The sequence below is a fragment of the Panulirus ornatus genome, chromosome 21 (genome assembly GCF_036320965.1).
Source record: "Panulirus ornatus isolate Po-2019 chromosome 21, ASM3632096v1, whole genome shotgun sequence".
NCBI lineage: Eukaryota > Metazoa > Arthropoda > Malacostraca > Decapoda > Palinuridae > Panulirus > Panulirus ornatus.
Genome location: NC_092244.1, coordinates 11,425,327 through 11,443,995, shown reverse-complemented (window position 1 = coordinate 11,443,995; position 18,669 = coordinate 11,425,327). Strand labels below are relative to the sequence as shown.

The 18,669-nt window shown below is 39.0% G+C and overlaps 1 protein-coding gene across 5 annotated transcripts in view; it reads right to left on the bottom strand.

Annotated features, from left to right (window-relative positions):
* LOC139756362 (uncharacterized) overlaps positions 1 to 18,669 on the bottom strand; it is a 78,498-nt gene that overhangs the window by 38,993 nt on the left and 20,836 nt on the right. For 4 of the 5 annotated variants that reach the window (XM_071675733.1, XM_071675730.1, XM_071675734.1 and 1 more), the window contains 2 exons: positions 17,469 to 17,618; positions 3,631 to 3,672 (listed from right to left, as the gene is read on the bottom strand). In XM_071675733.1, coding sequence (XP_071531834.1) covers positions 3,631 to 3,672; positions 17,469 to 17,618 — 192 coding nt within the window. The remainder of the gene's footprint in view (positions 1 to 3,630; positions 3,673 to 17,468; positions 17,619 to 18,669) is intronic. The other variant, XM_071675731.1, reaches the window with a different exon arrangement.

The following is an 18,669-nucleotide window of genomic DNA, read 5'->3' as shown; positions in this document are numbered from 1 at the left end:
CAACACCTGATCTGCACATCCTCTACCACTTCTGAAACCACACTGCTCTTCCCCAATCTGATGCTTCTGAACATGCCTTCACCCCCACAATCAATACCTTCTTATACAATTTCCCAAGAAAACTCAATAAACTTATGCCTCTGTAGTTTGAACACCCATCTTTATCCCCCTCTGCCTTTGTACAATGGCACTATGTATGCAATCCGTCAATCCTCAGGCACTTCACCATGATTCATACATATATTGAATATCCTCACCAACCAGTCAACAACACAGTCACCCCCTTTTTAGAGAAATTCTACTGCAATACCATCCAAACCCGCCACGTTGCCAGATTTCATCTTCTGCAAAGCTTTCACTACCTGTTCTCTCTTTACTAAACCATTCTCCTGACCCCTCTCACTTCACACACCACCCTAACCAAATATGTTATAAGTATTTTTTTTTTTTTTTGCTTTGTCGCTGTCTCCCGCGTTTGCAAGGTAGCGCAAGGAAACAGATGAAAGAAATGGCCCAACCCACCCCCATACACATGTATATACATACGTCCACACACGCAAATATACATACCTACACAGCTTTCCATGGTTTACCCCAGACGCTTCACATGCCCTGATTCAATCCACTGACAGCACGTCAACCCCGGTATACCACATTGATCCAATTCACTCCATTCCTTGCCCTCCTTTCACCCTCCTGCATGTTCAGGCCCCAATCACACAAAATCTTTTTCACTCCATCTTTCCACCTCCAATTTGGTCTCCCACTTCTCCTCGTTCCCTCCACCTCCGACACATATATCCTCTTGGTCAATCTTTCCTCACTCATTCTCTCCATATGTCCAAACCATTTCATCACATCCTCCTCTGCTCTCTCAACCACGCTCTTTTTATTTCCATACATCTCTCTTACCCTTACATTACTTACTCAATCAAACCACCTCACATCAAATACTGTCCTCAACATCTCATTTTCAACACATCCACCCCCCTCTGTACAAACCTATCTATAGCCCATGCCTCACAACCATATAACATTGTTGGAACTACTATTCCTTCAAACATCCCCAATTTGCTCTCCGAGGTAAAGTTCTCTCCTTCTACACATTCTTCTCTCTCCCAGAACCTTCACCCCCTCCCTACTCTGTGACTCACTTCCACTTGCATAGTTCCATCCACTGCTAAATCCACTCCCAGATATCTAAAACACTTTACTTCCTCCAGTTTTTCTCCATTCAAACTTACCTCCCAATTGACTTGACCCCTCAACCCTACTGTACCTAATAACCTTGCTCTTATTCACATTTACTCTCAGCTTTTTCCTTTCACACATTTTTCCAAACTTGGTCACCAACATCTGCAGTTTCTCACCCAAATCAGCCACTAGAGCTGTATCATCGGTGAATAACAACTGACACTTCCCAGGCCCTCTCATCCACAACAGACTGCATACTTGCACCTCTCTCCAAAACTCTTGCATTCACCTCCCTAACAACCCCATCCATAAACAAATTAAACAACCAAGGGGACATCACACACCCCTGCCACAAACCAACATTCACTGGGAACCAATCACTCTCCTCTTTTCCTACTTGTACACATGCCTTATATCCTTGGTAAAAACTTTTCACTGCTTCTAGCAACTTACCTCCCACACCCATATACTCTTAAAACCTTCCACAAAGCATGTCTATCAACCATATCATATGCATTCTCACACCAATAAACTCTACATACAAATCCATCTGTCTTTCTAAATATTTCTTACACCATTCTTCAAAGCAACACCTGATCTGCACATCCTCTACCACTTCTGAAACCACACTGCTCTTCCCCAATCTGATGCTTCTGAACATGCCTTCACCCCCACAATCAATACCTTCTTATACAATTTCCCAAGAAAACTCAATAAACTTATGCCTCTGTAGTTTGAACACCCATCTTTATCCCCCTCTGCCTTTGTACAATGGCACTATGTATGCAATCCGTCAATCCTCAGGCACTTCACCATGATTCATACATATATTGAATATCCTCACCAACCAGTCAACAACACAGTCACCCCCTTTTTAGAGAAATTCTACTGCAATACCATCCAAACCCGCCACGTTGCCAGATTTCATCTTCTGCAAAGCTTTCACTACCTGTTCTCTCTTTACTAAACCATTCTCCTGACCCCTCTCACTTCACACACCACCCTAACCAAATATGTTATAAGTATTTTTTTTTTTTTTTGCTTTGTCGCTGTCTCCCGCGTTTGCAAGGTAGCGCAAGGAAACATTGGTTGAAAAGGTAAACAGTCCTACAACAGTTACTAATGATACAAGAAGAAGTATACAAAAGGAGATACGGATATATGCCATGAAAGAACCAATCTCGACTTAAGATAATTTACATGATGATGCCTGAGGAGTGCTTGGTGGTCAAATGCAATGGAAGCATTTTGTATGCAGACTTGGCATGAATCAAATTAGTGTGCAAAATGAAATAAAAAAGTATACAGCACTTATGTAAGGATGGATGTTCATGTTTCATCACACTGGGCATGACTGAAGATGTGCATGACAACATTGAGTGACTGTATGTACCTGATTTACACCACAAATCATGTACTGTATTTAATAATAAAAAGAAAGATAAAGGCAAAACAAAGAATGCACCTAAAGTGTATAGATGCATTTTACATTTACTACAAAATGCTTCCACCCCTAATCTTGGGTGAAGAGCAGAACTCCCATGGAGGTACAAGTTATGGAATACTCATCTATAAATACTGTCATGTACAAGTTCTCAAAATTAACTCTAAAAATATATAGGTACAAGGGGTGTTTTAAGCAAAGAGGTGGTGTGACTGGAAACATTGGTTTCACTTATTGAATAAATGTGATGTGCAAAGTGATAAAGTGAGAAGCACTATTGCAAGTGTGGAGTTCAAGTTTTACTTTATCACAATGGGCATGAGTTAAGGATGTGTATGACTTATATGAAAGGCTGCTGAAAACTGGGAGCAGATTTACTGTTGACAGGCACACACACACAGAAGCATAAAAAATGTGACACTAAATTGTTTAGCTGCACTTTGAATTTATAACAACAAAGCATCTAGGTCTGATCTTAGTGTCCAGCAAGACTGCCATAGTGTTATGTCTTAGGGAATACTCTGCCATAATCATTATGTTAAGCATAAGGCCAAATGGTAAGCTAGCTCTTTTCATCCAGAAGGATGCCATGGTATGTTGCAATGTAACTGAAAATTCCTAATGTTTACTTTGACAATGCCTGATAACTGAAAATAGAAATATTTGGAGTGCAGTTACTCATACTAGTTAGTACTGTGTTATATTTCAGTGGTGGTACTGTATGAAAGCCTCAAACAACATGCACGCCCAACTTGAAGTACAAAGCTTATGGATGCCCCAAGTAATAATCATGCATACACAAAGCTCAAAGGTGGTTCCCTCAACAATGCTCTTAAACGCAATCAACTTTAAAGTGAATCCCTTGAAATATGTACAATAATTACAGACTTCTTTGAAACACATAAAAAAAATCTAACAAACAAAACACCCTTGAGCCAAGTTAAGAGTCCCAAAATAAACTTAAACCCCAAGCGAGTCATTAAGCCACATACCTGGTAATCTTGAACTTCTTCTTGGATCAGGAAGCTTTAAACCTGCAATTTGAACCCCTGTTCAGTTAATAGTTGGAGACAGAAAAAGATGGAAAGGACGGTAAGTGCACCATAGTAGAAACAATAAGAGTGTATGTGCATCAGTATTGCAGTAATGTCAAACACTTCCTCAAAAAAATGTTGACTTAAAGAACAGTTATAGCTTTTCATGGATGAACCAGGTCCTGTCCAGACTGATGGACCAGCACTTGCTACAGAAGCTATAAAGTTGTCAAAGAAGTCAGTCAAAGGGCATACACTGTCCCTTCACAGAAAATTTATAAAAGCTTGTTGATACTGCTGTTAGCCATCTGTTTCAGCACTGGCATGAAACTGAAAGAGTAAGAATTTAACACTCTAGAAATAAACACCTAAGCAACTGATCATCCTTGTAACAAAACTCTCTTAACTGAGGTACTTTACATTTTCAAATATACCAGTGTGCCAATAAATACAATCTTATGATCCACAAACAACATCAGGATGGGTATCAGATTCTGAAATCCTAGATAATCAAGAATGTTGTGTGGAGCAATGCAATATCAGAAATGGTACAGAAGTTAATGAGGAGAGTGATGTCATCAGGATAAGAACATGTTTAGGTCATACTGCTGTATGGTGCTTTAAACTTCAAACCAAATTTGAATCTTAAATACTCTGCTTTACTAGTGTAAAGTTTAAAGCACAATATAGGAGAATAAGCACAAGTTATGCTCTGTGAAATCAGTTTCCAAATGAATTTCTTAACTGTTTCTAATACCTCAATACCCTATTCAAGGCAATCTTAATTAACTAGAACTCCCATCTCAACATCATTTTCTTTTTCTTATGACATTAATCAAGGAATGGACAGTGCTACTGATATGAACAACCTCTGGTGTTTACCACAGTTTCAGACCCTTGAATGCTATAAACATACTTTGAATTCTTCTGCCAATGTGCAATCATTTTGGTGAAATTATCAGCTATTATACGTAAAAGGTTCTGCAAAAACACTGTACTTTAATGTACACAGTGAACAAACTACCACACAGTGGTCACATGGGGTTTTAGAGGTAGCACTAATTGCATGGATAATTTACTTCGAAGAAAAAATCTAAGGGTAAATGTATACGAGGTATTCAACATTTAAAAAATGCTAAATAAGGCTATGGCATGTTTAAAAATCATAAGATTCATATGGAGCGTTGTGTGTTACATGGATTAACATGTCCCTAAGTTTCATTCACTGCTTTCAAAATCTGCCACAAGAATTTATGATATCTAAATTCCTTTAAAATAATGAAGCAGAACTTACAACAACATAGGACTGCAAAATACAGGTAGACTATGAAAATCTATAATAAATGGGACCAAAGAATATGCCAATTTTTATTTCTATGGATTTTAGAAATATAAGCTACAGACTGTGGTCCACATAGATCGTAACCTAACCAAGTGTGTTTATATCCAAAAAAAGGTTCCTTATGTTGACTGTACTACAGTAGATGTACATATATCCCTGAACATTGGGGAAAAAGAATACTACCCACATATTTCCTACATAAAGTACTAGGTGACTAAGATGAGAAAAAAATACAGGGTTGGAATTCATCCCCTTCTTTATTATCATTTACTTTAAAAGAAAAAAAAAAATCCTCAAAGGCTTAGTCATCTATTCCTGATGATACCTCTCTAAGGTTGGAAAGACAGGAAGGTGCGAATATATAAAAATGTATGACAAATAACATCTAACAAAAGTTTATGAATAGTATCTACTGGAAACTCTTACTCCATGCTGGCAGTAGTATTGAATACGCTGGACTAAAGATACAGGGAGTTTGCAGATTTTACAAACAGATTCTTGATATTCTACCTGTACTTGAATATATGCTCATCCTAGTGATACCTTCTTCAGTTGAAATTATCATTTCAAACATACCAGTGCCCAATTTAACACTCCTCTCTTTATTCTGAACATATAACGTTTCATTTATTCTATATTTTTACCACAAACTGGATGACTGCTACTGAAAAAGTTTATTCTCTTTGACTTGATATTCTGGTCAATTCGCTGACTATATGAATTTCAGTTAGGTGTTTCCACAAACCTCCGTACAAAAGGGAAAACTATTGCCACAAAAATAAATAATTCAAACTAGAAAAAGTCAACAAAGAAGGCAAATAGCCATGTCAGGTCTGAAACTTCAGTCAGCTGGTTCAACTGTAATTTTCTTACTGTACCTCCACATGAAAATACCATACCTGTGTAGTGATTTGTAATAAGCTCTCAAGAAAATTTGTCATTACTGCAAGTACCATGGCAATACTGGGTTACTATCAAGTATTAAATAGTAGTAAATGAATTGGTCATCAGATAAGAAAGGGTTATGGTCCAACCAATCCAGGCTGAAAAGATTTCAAAAGGTCCTAAAATCTGAGTTCCGAAATACAAGAAAACCAATTTGAAATCTGCAGTAAGTTTCTTTGAGTTACTCTTAACAACTTCAATGGCAGGCAAAATGTAGGGTAGATGAGTATGAAGACTTATCAAAGACTGCCTAAGACCCAATCACTAATAACCAGTGTGACATTAATCACTATCTTGATTATCCAAAACAGGCTTAGTTTATAATGCTGATGACCAAATTAGCAAGAACCTTCACAGTCAAAAGAATTGATTTTATCAAGCTACTTTATGAAATCTTATTATATATTGCTATGCAATCAATTCATCTACATCTTGTATGCCTTCATTCACACTTAAAGCAGGAGAGGCCATGTAGCAGCTTCCCCTAAAAAGTTTCAGTTGCTGAGTATCTTTACATTTGCAAGAGGTAAAGAGCCATCAGCAACCCCAAAATATTTCTTAGAAAGTTTTTCTTATACTTATGGCTATCAAATCACCACTTACATACAAATGAAAATAATATTCAACAGCTTTCACTTTTCATGAATTTAAGGTTCTCACTAATAAGATTTTCAATAATCAAGGTAGAGGAATATCAATAAATAAAAACAAAAAATAGTTATAGCAAAGTTATTTAAAGTGAAAAGTAGGAACATGCTCAAAAGATTTGATCTGGCTCAATTCAGTTCTTTTTTGTACAAATGTTTTTATCAATTATCAATAAAAGTAATACCATTTTAAAAATCCATGAAAGTATTATCTTATTCTAACAGTTTACACTTACATTATTGTACTTATGAAAAGCATTCCTTAAAAACATAATAAAATCTAAGCATCACCTTGTCAATTATAATTCATTTTTTAGGATCAAACTTCAAGCTAGAGTTCCTTAATACAAAACAACCATAGTCCAAATATTAACCAATCTTGAAAAATGTAGTTATCACAGCTTATTCTGACTGCATATCTTTCCACTGATTATATTCACACGGATAAGAATTTTAATGCAAAATACTCTATTTAGGAGAATATGCTACAGTGAGGTTCTAACTGGCATACCAGGGTTAAAAGCACACCATGAAATTCAAATGTATATAGAAAACTTCTATAAAATTTATTCCAGATCAGTACACTAACAACAAACAATGTCAGACTTTAAACATATCCCAAAAATTTCATGAAGAAATATGTATGTGGCATTATCTAATTTTCATGAAGGAAGAGACTGAAAAAGGTTGAAGAAAAATTGCAACCTGTGAAGTTTGACGATGTATGAAGTGAAGCCTTTGTAAGTGACTCTTGCTTGGAGGCCAGTTATGAAAATGGCTTACCACTTTTTGTCATTAAGCCAGCTACAAATGTATGCATGTATGTGAGAGGCATGCAAGGAATAAAGTGAATTTGAAGGATGTGGTATACAGGGTCGAAGTGCTGTCAAATGACTGAACCAGGTCATGTGAAACATCTGGAGTAAACTCTCCCCATTTACACACTTCCAAACCAAGTCACCAACTTCTGTAGTGTCTCATTCAAATCCACCACTAGTGCTGTATCATAAGCAAACATCCCCTACAGACTGCACATTTGCTCCTCTCTCTAAGACTCTCGGCATTGACCTCCCTGACTAGCCCATCCATAAACAAACTGAACATCCATGGTGACATCACACAACCCTGCTACAGACCAGCCTTCACCTGGAACAATTCACTCTCCTCTCTTCCTATTTCTATACAAGATTTACAACCTTGCTAAAAACTTCTCACTACTTGTCGCAGCTTTCCTCTCATTGTATATTCTTAAGACCTTCCACAAATCTCTATCAACCAAATCATATGCTTTTTCAGATCCATAAATGCCACATACAAATCCATCTGTTTTTCTTAGTATTTCTCAAAGCAAACATCAGATCCACACATCCTTCACCATTTCTGTAACCACACTGCTCCTCCCCAGTTTACTGCTCTGTACATGCTTTCACCCTCTCAATCAATACCTTTCCATACAACTGAACAGGTTTACTCAACTAACTTATACCTCCGTAGTTTGAACACTCACTCTTATCCCCCTTGTCTTCACACAAAGACACTACATACATTCCTCCAATCATCAGGTAACTCACCATGATCCATACATACAATGAAAATCCTTACCAACAAATCAACAATACAATCACCCCATTTCTTAATAAATTCAACTGCAATACCATCCACTCCAGCTGCCTCACCACATTTCATCTTACACAAGGCTTTGATCACTTCTCTCTTCACCAAACCACTCTCCATGACTCTCTCGCTTCACATACAACCCAAATCAAAACACTTGCCACTCCATCATCAAACATTTAACAGTCCCTCAAAACTCTAACTCCATCCCCTCACTTCATCACTAACTGTTATCACTTCCCTTTTGCTCCCTTCACTGATATTCCCATCTATTCTCTTGTCTTCTACACCTTATCTAACTCCTTCAAAAACATCTTATTTTCCCTGAAGTTTACTGATACTCGCTCACCCCAACTCTCATTTGCCCTCTTTTTCAACCCCTGCACCTTCCCCTTGATCTCCTGCTGCTCACTCTTGTACATCCCCCAATCATTTGCACTCCTTCCCTGTAAGTACTGCTGAAATGCCTCTCTCTCTCTCTTTTCTCTTTCATCAGCAACTTTACTTCTTCATCCTACCACTCACTACCCTTTCTAATATGCCCACTTCCCACCTTTTGCATGCCACATGCATTTTTTGCACATGCCATCACTTCTTCCCTGAATACCTCTTATTCCTCATCCACTCCTCTTACTTCATTTACTCTAAACTTTTGCCAATCTACACTGCATCTCTACTGGTACTTCACACAAGTCTTTTGTTCTAAGCTCACTTACTCTCACCTGTCTTCTCCCCAACACTGTTCCCTCTTCTTCCAGAACCTTTACAAATCTTCCTCTTGCCTCCACAAGAGTGATCAGATATCCCACCAGCCCCCCCTCTCAGCACATTTACATTCAAAAGTCTCTCTTGAAGATGGCTATCAATTAATATGTAATCAGCAACGCTCGCTGACCATCTCTCATACTCACAAGCATAAACTTGTGTATACCCCTTCTTAAACCATGTATACCCAATCACCAGTCCATTTCCAGCACAAACTGTTCATCATTTCCAATGATAGTACTGAATAGCCCATGCCCCTAATTATACCTTCAACTGCCACATCACTCACCTTTGCATTCAAATCATCCATCACTAATACTCAGTTTTGTGCATCAAAACTGCTGACATACTCACTAGGCTGCTCCAAAAACACTTGCCTCTCATGACCAGAAGCATAAGCACGAATCTCATCTCTCACCATCCACTTTCAGTTTTGCCCACATCAGTCTTGAATTCACATTCTTACACTCTTTCACACACTCCCACAATTCCTGCTTAGGAGTAGTGCTAGTCCATAGCTCTTGTCTTCTCACCAACCCCTGAATTTACTTCTCAGACATTTCCATACCATTCTTCCCCTTTACCCTTGAGATTTTTTTCTTACAAGTTATCTCTTATCTCTTCTCACCTTGGTGACTTCCACACACAATTTGACATTCCAGACTGAGCCTTCAAGAAGGATGAGCACTCCCTGCTTGGCTCTTTCTTTTGTTCCATCTTTTAGAAATCAAAATACAAAAAGGACAGAGTTTTGTTGTGGTAGCTGCAATATGATCACGAAGGGTTTTGAGATACTGGATGATGAACTGATGTTTGTAGTGTAAAACAGTTGGGAGTGTGCATCACTTGTTTAAGTCTTGCATGTGTTTCAGACTGGTGTATGTCTAGTAAAGTGATGGTTAACCGAGCTGCAAGAGCAGTTGTTTTGTTAGGTCACTTCAGTATGTCTGTGTTTTGTCAGCAATGTGTTTGTTGGGAGTGGGAGGATCAGTGGGAGAGGTTGCTGAAGTGTGAGGCAGAGAAGCTGTTCATTTCTTTTGGGGGGTTGGCGGTTAGTTGTGGAGTAGTCTGGATGGGACAAGGCGAGTGTTGCCACACACAAATAAGTGTCATACATGTTGAGCTCGGAATAGCTTGGGAGGATATCTCATTTCAGAGGTGTTGGAGGTTTGGAGTTGCTTGGCAACTACTGTTTAAAAAAGTTCTGTTGTGTGGTCTGAAGTTTTGTTATATTTGCATGTTAAGCTAAGAAACTTAGGATCAGGTAAATAGACCTTTGAGGAAAAGTTCCTCATTTGACTTCTGTTCCTTCTTCTGGAAGTAATACAAGAGGGAAGAATTTCTAGGCACCTCACAAACCCACCTCTCTAAGTCACTTCAAGAGTATCCAGGAGATATATGAGCAATATTCTTTCCTCCCTGTCCTCTGGGACAATATACATATAAATATCCAAGGTTCTCTTGTACAGACAGCTTGTAGAATGACATTTCACAACACTAATGCCTTGCAATACCAACAAATTAAAAAATATCTAATTTCCTATTTCAATAATTCTTTTTAACAAATAATTGAATCATTACAAAGATTGCAAGGTTCTACAATCAATAATGCCTTTTTATATTAGTGTAAAAGCTAATTATTATCATATTCATAACTTAAAAGCACAAGGAAAGTAATTTAGAATCAAATTACCCCTGTTGATAGCCTTCTTATATGGAACGCCAACTGTAATCATAATCATAATTAGCATTCTTAATGTGCCATATAAGTGAGTCCTACTTGATATGAAAACATTAAATACAGTATCACATGCTGAACAGAACACATTTACTTTGGCTTACAAGTGACCTGTAAATAGTGGCATATGCTGAGTAAATGCTAAAGATGTTTCTATTGGGATATGAATATAAACTTATTGTGATAATGATTTTGGGAGAAGAATCTTAAAAGTATTTTGCTTTGCTGTCACTATAAAATAGGTAATGAGTAAAAAATCCTAAACATACCCCTTTATCATTATCTTATCATCAAAGGAAAGGATTACTGGTACAGTATACCTCTTTCTTACCTTCAAACTTAATTTCTGATTCCTCCATTAGTAGGTTAGTGCCAGAAACAGACAAAATAAGGCTGCATCCGCTCACATCCACTCTTCAGCTGTCATGTGCAATGCACCAAAACCACAGCTCTCTATCCACAACCAGGACCTTAAGATCTTTGCATGGTTTACTCAAGATGCTTCACAAACCCTGATTCAGTCCACTGGCAGCACATCAACTCCAATATACCACATCGTTCCAATTCATTCTATCCCATGCAAGCCTTTCAACCTACTGCATGTTCAGGCTCCAAACATCCCAAATCTTTTTCACTCCATCCTTACACCTCCAATTTGGTCTGGCCTGATCTCCTTGTTACCTCCACTTCTGACACACATCCTCTTTGACAGCTTTCCTTCGCTCATATGTCTAAAACCATTTTAGCAAACCCTCTTCAACTCGATTACCATACCTCTCTTACTCTTTAACTACCTCCTCGATCTAACCACCTCATACCACATACTGTCCTCAAACATTTAATTTCCAACACACCCACCCTCCTCTGCACAGTCTTATTTATAACACATGCCTCACATCCATATAATAATGTTGGAACTAATATACCTGCAAACTTACCCATTTTTGCCCTCCCAGATAACAAGTCTCTCTTTCCACACATTCTTGATTGCTCCCAGAATCTTTGCCCCCTCACCTACCCTATTACTCACTTCTGGCTCCATGTTTCCATTTGCTGACATGTCCACTCCCACGTTTAAAACAATTCCCTTCTTCCAATTTTTCTCCATTCAAAATCACATCCCAACTAACCAGTCCCTCAACTCTGCCAAACCTTATAATCTTGCTTTTATTCACATTTACTCTCTACTTCCTCTTTTCACACACCACTCCAAACACTGCCAATGACTTCTGCAGTCACTGTATCATCAGCAAACAACAACTGACTATCTTTTCAGGCCTTCTCATCCCCTACAGACTGCGTACTTGCCCCTCACTCCAAGACCCATGTATTTACCTCCCTCAACACCCCATCCATAAACGAATCGAATAACCATGGTGACATCACACACCCTTGACAAAAACCATTCATTCTCCTTTTTCCCTACTCATCCACATGCCTTACACTGTTGACACAAACTTCTCTGCTTATAGAGCTTTCCTTCCATGTCATATATATATTTTTGAGCTTCTACAAGGCACCTCTATCAATTCTATCATACACTTTCTTCAGATCCAAAAATGCCAAACACAAATCCATCCTTTTCTCTGAGTATTTCTCACTTACATTCATTAAAGCAAACACCTGATCTACATATCGACTACTGGTCTCACTGTGAGGAATCATTTACCCCTACTGGTCTCACTGTGAGGTATCATGTACCCCATCTCAATGGTCACTTGGACTACTTAAAAATAATGGTACATATGTCATATCCTGTATATGCCCAGCATACTTAGGAATCTTCTTAGTGAACTCATGTAGGAAAAGGGAGTCACAGAAGGAAGAGAAACGCAAAAACTCTGTCTTTTCAAAAATGAACAAAACCTGTTATATGTTTTTTTGTAATGTTAGCCAAAATGGCACAGGCAACTTTGGTCCTAATCAAAGCCACCTCATTATCGCTCTATATATATATATAAATATATATATATATATATATCCCTGGAGATAGGGGAGAAAGAATACTTCCCACGTATTCCCTGCGTGTCGTAGAAGGCGACTAAAAGGGAAGGGAGCGGGGGGCTGGAAATCCTCCCCTCTCGTTTTTTTTTTTCTTTTTTTTAATTTTCCAAAAGAAGGAACAGAGAAGAGGGCCAGGTGAGGATATTTCCCCAAAGGCCCAGTCCTCTGTTCTTAACGCTACCTCGCTGTTGCGGGAAATGGCGGATAGTATGAAAAAAAAAAAAAAAAAAAAAAAAAAAAAAATATATATATATATATATATATATATATATATATATTTTTTTTTTTTTTTTTTTTTTCTTTTTTTTATACTTTGTCGCTGTCTCCCGCGTTTGCGAGGTAGCGCAAGGAAACAGACGAAAGAAATGGCCCAACCCCCCCCCCCATACACATGTACATACACACGTCCACACACGCAAATATACATACCTACACAGCTTTCCATGGTTTACCCCAGACGCTTCACATGCCTTGATTCAATCCACTGACAGCACGTCAACCCCTGTATACCACATGACTCCAATTCACTCTATTCCTTGCCCTCCTTTCACCCTCCTGCATGTTCAGGCCCCGATCACACAAAATCTTTTTCACTCCATCTTTCCACCTCCAATTTGGTCTCCCTCTTCTCCTCGTTCCCTCCACCTCCGACACATATATCCTCTTGGTCAATCTCTCCTCACTCATTCTCTCCATGTGCCCAAACCATTTCAAAACACCCTCTTCTGCTCTCTCAACCACGCTCTTTTTATTTCCACACATCTCTCTTACCCTTACGTTACTTACTCGATCAAACCACCTCACACCACACATTGTCCTCAAACATCTCATTTCCAGCACATCCATCCTCCTGCGCACATCTCTATCCATAGCCCACGCCTCGCAACCATACAACATTGTTGGAACCACTATTCCCTCAAACATACCCATTTTTGCTTTCCGAGATAATGTTCTCGACTTCCACACATTTTTCAAGGCTCCCAAAATTTTCGCCCCCTCCCCCACCCTATGATCCACTTCCGCTTCCATGGTTCCATCCGCTGACAGATCCACTCCCAGATATCTAAAACACTTCACTTCCTCCAGTTTTTCTCCATTCAAACTCACCTCCCACTTGACTTGACCCTCACCCCTACTGTACCTAATAACCTTGCTCTTATTCACATTTACTCTCAACTTTCTTCTTCCACACACTTTACCAAACTCAGTCACCAGCTTCTGCAGTTTCTCACATGAATCAGCCACCAGCGCTGTATCATCAGCGAACAACAACTGACTCACTTCCCAAGCTCTCTCATCCCCAACAGACTTCATACTTGCCCCTCTTTCCAGGACTCTTGCATTTACCTCCCTTACAACCCCATCCATAAACAAATTAAACAACCATGGAGACATCACACACCCCTGCCGCAAACCTACATTCACTGAGAACCAATCACTTTCCTCTCTTCCTACACGTACACATGCCTTACATCCTCGATAAAAACTTTTCACTGCTTCTAACAACTTGCCTCCCACACCATATATTCTTAATACCTTCCACAGAGCATCTCTATCAACTCTATCATATGCCTTCTCCAGATCCATAAATGCTACATACAAATCCATTTGCTTTTCTAAGTATTTCTCACATACATTCTTCAAAGCAAACACCTGATCCACACATCCTCTACCACTTCTGAAACCGCACTGCTCTTCCCCAATCTGATGCTCTGTACCTGCCTTCACCCTCTCAATCAATACCCTCCCATATAATTTACCAGGAATACTCAACAAACTTATACCTCTGTAATTTGAGCACTCACTCTTATCCCCTTTGCCTTTGTACAATGGCACTATGCACGCATTCCGCCAATCCTCAGGCACCTCACCATGAGTCATACATACATTAAATAACCTTACCAACCAGTCAACAATACAGTCACCCCCTTTTTTAATAAATTCCACTGCAATACCATCCAAACCTGCTGCCTTGCCGGCTTTCATCTTCCGCAAAGCTTTCACTACCTCTTCTCTGTTTACCAAATCATTTTCCCTAACCCTCTCACTTTGCACACCACCTCGACCAAAACACCCTATATCTGCCACTCTGTCATCAGACACATTCAACAAACCTTCAAAATACTCATTCCATCTCCTTCTCACATCACCGCTACTTGTTATCACCTCCCCATTTGCGCCCTTCACTGAAGTTCCCATTTGCTCCCTTGTCTTACGCACCCTATTTACCTCCTTCCAGAACATCTTTTTATTCTCCCTAAAATTTACTGATAGTCTCTCACCCCAACTCTCATTTGCCCTTTTTTTCACCTCTTGCACCTTTCTCTTGACCTCCTGTCTCTTTCTTTTATACTTCTCCCACTCAATTGCATTTTTTCCCTGCAAAAATCGTCCAAATGCCTCTCTCTTCTCTTTCACTAATACTCTTACTTCTTCATCCCACCACTCACTACCCTTTCTAAACAGCCCACCTCCCACTCTTCTCATGCCACAAGCATCTTTTGCGCAATCCATCACTGATTCCCTAAATACATCCCATTCCTCCCCCACTCCCCTTACTTCCATTGTTCTCACCTTTTTCCATTCTGTACACAGTCTCTCCTGGTACTTCCCCACACAGGTCTCCTTCCCAAGCTCACTTACTCTCACCACCTTCTTCACCCCAACATTCACTCCTCTTTTCTGAAAACCCATACTAATCTTCACCTTAGCCTCCACAAGATAATGATCAGACATCCCTCCAGTTGCACCTCTCAGCACATTAACATCCAAAAGTCTCTCTTTCGCGCGCCTGTCAATTAACACGTAATCCAATAACGCTCTCTGGCCATCTCTCCTACTTACATAAGTATACTTATGTATATCTCGCTTTTTAAACCAGGTATTCCCCATCATCAGTCCTTATATATATATATATATATATATATATATAAGGGAGAAAGAATACTTCCTACGTATTCCCTGTCGTAAAAGGCGACTAAAAGGAGAGGGAACAGGGGGCTGGAAATCCTCCTCTCCAGTAATTTACTATTCCACAAGAAGGAACAGAGAAGGGGGCACTACCATATAATATACAAACCTCCAACAGCCAGAATCGAACATGGGTCCCATACGGAGGAGGCGGGAGCACTATTGCTAGGAATGGGGTGATCATACCCTAGCAGTAGTGCTCCTGCCTCCTACGCAGGGGACCCGGGTTCGAACCTGGCTATTGGAGGTTAGTATTTCATTTTTTTATCATTATACTTTGTCGCGGTCTCCCGCGTCAGCGAGGTAGCGAAAGAAAACAGACAAAAGAATGGCCCAACCTACCCACATACACAAACACGTCCACACGCACATATAAATACCTATATATTTCAACGTATACATACATATACATAAACAGACATATACATATATACACATGTACACAATGTACACTTGCTACCTTTATTCACTCCCATCGCTACCCCACCACATATGAAATGACAACCCCCTCTCCCCGCATGTGCGCGAGGTAGCGCTAGGAAAAGACAACAAAGGCCACATTCGTTCATACTCAGTCTCTACCTGTCATGTATAATGCACCAAAACCACAGCTCCCTTTCCACATCCAGGCCCCACAAAACTTTCCATGGTTTACCCCAGACGCTTCACATGCCCTGGTTCAATCCAATGACAGCACTTCGACCCCGGTATACCACATCACTCCAATTCACTATATTCCTTCTCACAGTTCAAACTCCAGTGTTGCTATCCTCAACAATGAACTCGATATCAGACAAGAACTATGACACATGGAAAAATATGAAGTGATTCATTTGAAAGCAATGCTATCAATGTTGACAACAAGTTACTGCTTCATTGGACTGCTTACGGGGAAAACCCTCCATAGATATGTCACTCTCTTGCAAATATGAAAAGCTGAATGACAGCCATGTATTAACAAATAGTCATCTTAAAAAAAAAATAATATAGGTATATATACATACAAATTGAGCCATAGGAGACTGGGACTTGGACCAAACATTCCTGTGACAATCATGTTGGCTGACTGCTTTGTTTTAAGTTCTTTTCACTGCCTTTTCCAGTAAAACTATATAGTCATGAAAACCCATAACCTTTATGCTGAGGGAATAAATGATGCACACTCTTATGTGTATTCAATAATCATAAACAGCCATGATAAATTTCCCATCCATGATAGCCAAAACAAACATTCTTCATAATTTGGATACAAAAATCTGATGAGCTTGTGTGTGACCACAGCTTGACTGGCCTGAAATACTGATTATAGTAAATGTTGATTTTGGGAATTCAGCGACAGAACAGCATCAAGTTGTTGGTGATTATATGGTCACTACATTTGGATAGTATGGCTTTGATTTCAAATGACTTCAGAAGTTGTCTTTACAACTAAATTATGAAGGCAAATATCTTCACTGCTCATAATGAAGTGGAGAAAAGGCAGAAATTTCTAAACTAACCAAACACTTAATAGTATACTATCACCTGAACCCCAAACTAAAACTAGATTTAAGAAATGTTAGGTGTAATTATCATAAAAAGTAAAATTATAAATCATTAATATAGTATTCATGTCTGTTTTTACTTAAAACAATTAGATGATGATCCTCTATCTTTCTATTTCAAGTAGCCCCAAAACAGGAGATCCCCGGTTTAATACTCCCACCAGAAAGCCTGCTAGGAAGACACCCTCCCCAAACCACCAATAACATTAAGCATCAGTCATACTGACTCTCCTCCTGTAGTCGAGCCAGAGCATTGACATCTGCCACATCTGTCAACTGATAAGAAAAGCTTCCTTCTGAAGCTGAGCTGAGACGGTCATCCTCCTCTGATCCCAGTGATCCACTCGACCGTGCCAGGTACTCTCGGGAACTTCCTTCTGCAAAATTAAATTAATTCTTAATCTGAAGTACCTATAAGGTTTCGCTTATCTTCTTTAGTTTACAGATTTGTCTTTCAACCGTACTTTAAAATTTCCTCACGGAAGAAAAATATGCAAACACACTCTCATACACAAAGACATAAAACAAAAGTGAGAGAAAAATTAGGAACCATTTCTTCAACAACAGAGATGCAGACAGGGATAACATGTTTTCTTTACATACTTGTACATCATTTCCCAAAGCGAGGTGGAGCAAGGAAAGCTAATGTATGTACACAACTGAAAATTCAAGTCTGTGTGACAGAACTGAGGTTAAGAGGCAGTGCCCCATCAGTATAAAGCTCCCTCTCCATATATATACACACACACATATATAACCAGAATGAGAATGATGATATAGATAGTTAAGAGTTCTTTGAAAGATATAGTTATAGGACAACCAGAGTATATAACATGAAATTACACAGGAATTTTGATGAAAAAGATGTAAAGATTTACTTTTACAGTGTGAGTGATGGAGGAATGGAATGAAGTAAAAGAGGGTAAATTAGACAGCACACATTAGTTAATAAGGCTGAAAGTAGAAAATATTCACTTCAAGAGATGGGAGTCCAACAAGTCTAAAACTCCCTCCCTCTGCTCTGCAAATCAGTAATCATACACGCATAGTATTTACATAACAATGAAATAGTGAATGCTAAGTTTCCAAAGGCTCAAGAGGGTACCTGATGGTATACAGAGTTCAGATTAGAACTCTCTCCCTAAACTTTTCAAACTGGTAATTTCACAGGTCTGGCCACTGCAGCTAGTAGAGAAGGTTCACAGAAGGGCAACAAAGATAGTAACAATTAAAAGAGCTGAGTTACAGGGAAAGGTTAGAGGTATTAAATTTTCCCACCTTGAAAGACAGAAGAGTGAAGGATGACCCAATCACAAATCTTTAGTCATTAAACCAGTTTAATGATACAGACACTGAACAGCTCTATGAAAGATGTAATAAGAAAACAAGATATAAAGCAAGAAACATATCAAAAAAGATACAAGGAAG